At 45.2% G+C, this 6,217-nt stretch overlaps 1 protein-coding gene across 1 annotated transcript in view; it reads left to right on the top strand.

Moving 5' to 3' along the window:
- LOC104960179 (adenylate cyclase type 9-like) overlaps positions 1 to 6,217 on the top strand; it is a 54,988-nt gene that overhangs the window by 42,558 nt on the left and 6,213 nt on the right. The window contains exon 2 of the mRNA XM_010788154.1: positions 4,814 to 4,986. Coding sequence (XP_010786456.1) covers positions 4,814 to 4,986 — 173 coding nt within the window. The remainder of the gene's footprint in view (positions 1 to 4,813; positions 4,987 to 6,217) is intronic.

Here is a 6,217-nt window from a genome sequence, read left to right as displayed (position 1 = left end):
GCGCCGCGCCACGTAATAATGGACCGCCATGGGCACGGCTCCTCCGTGCCCTGGCACGTGCAGCTGCTGAAGCAGTGAGGAGTGGAGGTCTCTCTCCTCGGCTGGCGGTGAGCGGCCGCAGTCGCCATCCCTCCATCAAAGTCGTCGGGAACGCCCAGACTCGAGGTGGAGGCACAGTTACTGCTGACGACGGGCGCTCGGGGGGCGGCAGGCGTACCCACCTCTGAGGACTCTGCCACTCTGGCGGCCGAGTTCATTGAATTCTACATGCTCATGCAGTGCGGCTTTGCGGACACCTCTCCCTCAATGGCTCGATGGCCCAAGCAGAGGTTGCTCAGCCCGTCTATGGCGTCCTTCGCGGCTCAAGAGAGCCTACAGTCGCGCTACATGAATGAGCCCCCAGTCTGCCTAGCTCGGTGAGGCCAGCATGCAGCGCTCGTAGCCTCACATCATGCCACAGCATGCAAAGCCACCGCACTGCATCACACAGGCTGAAGATTGTTCTCTGCATATGCGATCTATGCCTAGTCGCTACTAGGGAGCAGTAATGTACAACGACCTATAGCCGCTTGACTTGCAATCAACCATGACGGTGGCTCACCGGGGGAGGCGGGAGCGCCGAGAGCACTGCCGTTCTCAGCGGCGCTGAGTTAAATAGATGAAGCTTAACATGCTCATGCAGGTGTTAGCCTAAGCGCTCTGCTGCTAACATCAAGGCCATACCAAGTCTAAACACAAATGTTAAGACCAGATCTATTAGCCTCATGGAATTAGAACAGCGCCGCATAAACCTGTTGGGAGGCAGAACCTCTTGCCCTCGCGGCGGCTTCCTCTTATGAGTTTGTTTAAAAGAGGAAAAAGTGCAAAGCACCAGGCTAAAGGGGTTAACAATAATCTGCTTTTGCGTAAAACATACAATACAGTCACCCAATCACCAATTCACTACACGTATATGCACTTCTGCCAGAGTACTCCGGGCCTCAGGTATCTATTACCGCGTGAGACCACCTCTCACACACGGCCAGTCAAAAACAGAGCGCTGATCTCAACAATTGCTCACAACATTGTTAAACATTCGTGGGGAGGAGTTTTGTCGCTTGTCTTCCCTAGCTTTTGTGTTATTGTTCCTGGAGTTTCACTTCGCGAGGCGAGCTAGCGTGGAGTTGCGCAGTGTTTCCATTGGCGTTCGGTTTCACTGTTCTGGGCGGGACCCCAGAGGGCTAGGTGGTCCGCAGTGTGATTTCCTCTGTTGGCTTCACAGTGTGTGTGTGCTGCTGTGTGTGTGTGTGTGTGTGGCTGTGTGCCTGATGGTGTGTGCTGTGTGGTGTGTGTGTGTGTGTGTGTGTGGTGTGTGTGTGTGTGGTGTGTGTGTGTGTGTGTTGTGTGGGCGGGGTGTGCTGTGTGTGTGGTGTGTGGTGTGTGGTGGGTGTGGTGGCTGTGTGTGGTGTGTGTGTTGTTGTGTGTTGTGTGTGCCTGGTGTGTGTGGTGTGTGTGTGTGTTGTGTGTGTGTGGTTGTGTTGTTCTGTCCAGCTCTGCCTTAGGCAGATTCCCCAATCAATGATTTGCGAGTCGGATGACAGGAGGACTCTTTGACAGAGGAAACAGTACGGCATGTCGCCCTAACATCTGTCAACACACACACACATCCGTATCATTCCTGTCTTATCACACAACAGTCCATGTTTTTCTTTATGAAGGCATATTTCTGGTAAGGGTATCCAAAGCGCGTCAGTCGTCTCGGATGACATCTTAGATTGGTTAAATTAACAAGTGGAACTGTTCTCGGGGCCTAAGGCCTTCCCTGGAATCTTCCCTGCACCCCAAGTCAGCTTACTTTTTGAATCAGAAGCACCATTGTCTCTCTAACTTGCTGCCTGTGACCAATCATCTGCCTGATCTGATAAGCGTCTTTGCAGGAAACGCAAATTTTCAACACGCCAACTCTTATCGTTTCTTAACTAATGCCCATGCTGTTACATGAATCACTAATCTAACACGACTTCTAACTGCATTGTATATTCTGGGTGAAAATGTTCCTTGTTGTTTGCTTCGTATTGTGCTTAATCATATTAGTTTTGACACTTGTTAACGAGGAAGCCAGAGATCTCAGGGGCCTCTCAGAGGTCCGGGAACTGCATAGCAGGTATGTCAATGGTCATTTGTATTATACCTTCTTAAAAAAAAAAAAAAACAAAAAAAAAATCACAGATAGCCAAAAAACCATTTTTGTTACAAATAAAAGTGGAAGAAAAGACTATTGCGCTATATTTAAAAGGGAGGAAAAATGTACTTGTGTTCCTTCAAATTTAACACCACCGCACGATATATTGAGGCGGTGACATATAAAATGAATATACGATCTGAATTTCCTGCCATACACGTTACTTTAATCCTTTCAAGATATTCAAATAATACTTCAACCCTTTTAGGCCATGGTCACAGTAGTAACCATGCCAGTGCTTACATGGCTAGGACCGTAGTTACAGTTTCCCTTACTCTCTGCATCTAAACAAAAAACGGGCAAAATAATATGGCACACTGGGCTGTCCATACTATATTGATATGAGAGACGCAGCATAAACGCTGGACAAAGCCTATATGATGAGCCTGGGGCACAACGCCGACAAGCAGAACTTTCAAAAAGAGCATAATAAGGTGCAACTTTATGGGAGAGGAAGCTGGGAACCACTGTCATCACCAGGAAAAGTATAAGCAAACAATAAATAAGACGCAATCAGGACCACTTAGCTGGGACGAGGGTGCGGGGGACACAGCCATTCACAGCAACAAGTTGAAACAAACCTGTCCGTCGAGGCTCTGCACAGCGCACAAGCAGTGTTATGACGTAGATTGAAGCCGTAGTCAGCATGAGGTCACAGGTGACTTTGTTGTTATTCGTGCTCGGAACTGCCCATGCCTGCGGGATGGACAGTATCCAATGGCTGCAAGCACGGCGCTTCTGGCGGTCGAGTAGGGACGAAATAGAACTCACTTGTGGGAGGCAGGGAAGGATTTTTATTAGCAAAACTAATAAATCAGTCAAAGCGGCATGTGTGTGCATCCATTGTGTGTCCGTGGATCTGGTCTTTGATACCACTCCACACATTCTCATCTTTAACTGGAGGTCAAACGCTCCCCCCCCCCCCCCCCAGTTTCCTGGTGCCTCTTCTCACTGCTGTGTCATTCTGCATCACTGGTGCAGGGAGTTAGTTCTTGGTTGCCACCTTAATTTCCCTTCCCCTGAATCCCCATCCACCTGGCTATTGATCCAGCAGCAGCAAAGCCGTCCATCTATACCTCAGCTCACTGTGTGTAGGTTCAGGGGGTATTTTGGCTTCTGCTTCTTGAGCTACTTATATCTTTGTTTGTATATATTTGAGTGCATGTGTATCATTGAAAATAAGATTGTGTGATTGTGTTACTCATGTGTGGTCTCAGAGTGTGTCACAGTGCAGCCCCAGGGTGGTTCAGCAGAGGGGGGGGGGCAGTGGCAGGCCTGTCTAGAGTACTTAAGACAGACAATGCTCAGAGCCAGGGGCTGAAACTCCACTGACAGTTAGATTATGTGGCTAAGCACTTGGTCACAGGTACTTATACACACACACACACACACACACACACACACACACACACACACACACACACACACACACACACACACACACACACACACACACCTTGTAGGACTCATAGAAATGATAACATGATGATAGAAGTGGGAGGACGCAGGTGTTCAAATATTTGACCCTGGCCTGTTATGTCTCCAACTGTTACTCTCTCATGGTCATTGGGACCTCACAACATGCAGGAACTCTGCAAATAGATGCATGTGTACATGCAGCTGAAGGAAACATATGTGAAAAAGTCATTATTTAATTTCTTAGAAAGATTAAGAACTTTATATGGGAGACTTCCTAGGAAACTCTTCGTCCGGCTATGGTGTCGTGGTGATTGTCTCTTAAGCACTCCCAGTTCTTTTTTCTTTTTTAACAATATTTGTATTGAAGTTTTCAAATATAATGAACATTACACATACATAAAACGGTCATTCTAGGTGGCAGATACAGTGTACAATCAAATGAATAGGCATGTAAATAAACACAGGTCAGTATACAGATGATACATGGATAACAAAGTACAGAAATCCGAAAGGTTTTATTGATCATTACCAACATTCTTTTTCAAAATCTCCATGAAGCTCCCAGAGATATTTTCAAAAACTGCCAGCTTTCCTTAGTAATGTATATTAGTTTTTCTAAAGCAGCACCTGCTGACAGATCCTTAATATATTATACTTGGTTTGTTCACATTTTTCCATTCTATAGCTATTGCCCTCTTCGCTTGTAAAAGACACAAATCTATAGTGCACGCTCACTCTTCTTAGAGACAAAGTCTTTTGGATAAATACCCAGGATGCACAACTTTGGCTGACAAGGGATTTTCAGTTTCGTTTAAGCACTCCCACTTCTTCTCTGGCTCACCTGTCTAATTCTAGAGAGAGAAAAACATTTGAAACCCTTCACAAATGCATCACACATTTTTTATGTATATGCTTATGGAAGCAAATATGACTCATGTAAGGGTCTTTGGCTTTTTCAACTCGTAGATATGTTCTGCTTCTCCATCTCTTTATTCTACTTTTATGTGAATACTTGTTAATGGTATTCACTGAGGGAATTCATCCTGTATTGAATCTGTGGAATCCTAAAACAACACCATGGGATGACTTATCCAAAAAAAGGCCATTTTGATCTGAGAGTAAGAACAAATGCAAGTAACATCCTTCTCTTTCTCTCTGTTTCTGTCTTTTCAGGCCTGAAGACCTACCTGATCTCTGCCAGGAAGGTGGAGCCTCACTCTCTCTGTGGCTGTTCTCAGTCAGGGGTGGTGGGGCCTGAGCATGCAGACCCTCAGTGCCCCAACCCCGGGGTACAAACACCTGATGCAGACCCTCCAGCCGCCCCCTTGCCACCAGATAGTGCTAAGGTGAGCGGACAGTATCTCTGAGAAAATGAAACACCATGTTGTTGAGAATACTCTTCTGGGATCCTTTTCCATTGCACATCAATATAGCCTGAGGAAGAACACTGAGCTGTATGTTCTGCTCTAACCTTTTTGATTTTCGCTCTCTCTGTACTTTTGTTTGTGTGGGTGTATCAGTGTTTTCATCTTTGCATTCAAGTAACTTCCTTTTAAATTGAGTGGATGAAATGAAAAAGTAAGCGTCTTTAAACCATGTGAAAATAATGCAACTGAATTGTTTAATGTAATTACATGGTATGGCACCTCAGTCCTCATTAAATCCTTATTAATATGAATATGAGAACAAATGAGTAAGATCTTATTAATTATTAAATTCAAAGTACTGTGCTGCCCTGCAGGTAGTCTGCATAAAGACTGACCCAGTATGATGCTCTGCTCATCAATCCAGAACATTTCCATCCACTGTGTCCTCCTTGGATTTCTCATTTGCCTTCAAATTGTACCACTAGGTCACCGACACCTAAACGTTGTAGCACAATATTCCCTTATAATTACCCTCAAACCCTGCATGTGCCTTCCAAATTACCCTCAATTTTCTGTACACATGCTGGTATTAAACCAGCATGGATCGTTTTAGACCTTTGCAGGCCAGGTATAGGGGGCATGGGCGTAATTTAAACTGGGGACAGGGGGGACATGTCCCCCCCACTTTTCAAATTCCCATTTGTGTCCCCCCCACTTTTTAAATGTGTTTATTATTATTTTTTTACGCAAGCGGTCATCGTCACGGAGGAGCGTCTGTGTGTGTGCGGCACGAGCGCATCTTGTGAGAGAGAGATAGAAAGAAAGAGATAGAGACAGAGAGAGTTACGGGTGTTGTTGTTAGCATTTGGTGCTAGCTTGGAGCTAACGGAGATTAGTAGCTGTTTCAACAATAAGGAGAGGGAGAGTCCTCTCCTGTCGGACTGAGAGAGTTAACGTCAGCTCAGGGAGGTAAAGTGATTAGATTGTAAACTTTAGTCTAATAAAAAGAAATAATGCAGACTAGGTAAGATAAAGATAGGAGAGAGGAGTTTATCAATGATTTGTTATTGGTTGTTAGCATATTCTAATGGTTTTTTGATTATTTAAATATATACAGTTCTGTTTCATATGTGTGTTGAGAGCTGTATCCATAAATCTCTTAACGTTGCACTCAAAGTGCACCAGATTGATGCATTCAACTTCAATTTTA

The sequence above is a fragment of the Notothenia coriiceps genome, unplaced genomic scaffold, assembly GCF_000735185.1.
Source record: "Notothenia coriiceps isolate Sejong01 unplaced genomic scaffold, NC01 NC01_scaffold00031603, whole genome shotgun sequence".
Lineage (NCBI taxonomy): Eukaryota > Metazoa > Chordata > Actinopteri > Perciformes > Nototheniidae > Notothenia > Notothenia coriiceps.
The sequence above is the reverse complement of the archived record's forward strand: the minus strand, read 5'-3'. Positions and strand labels throughout refer to the sequence as shown.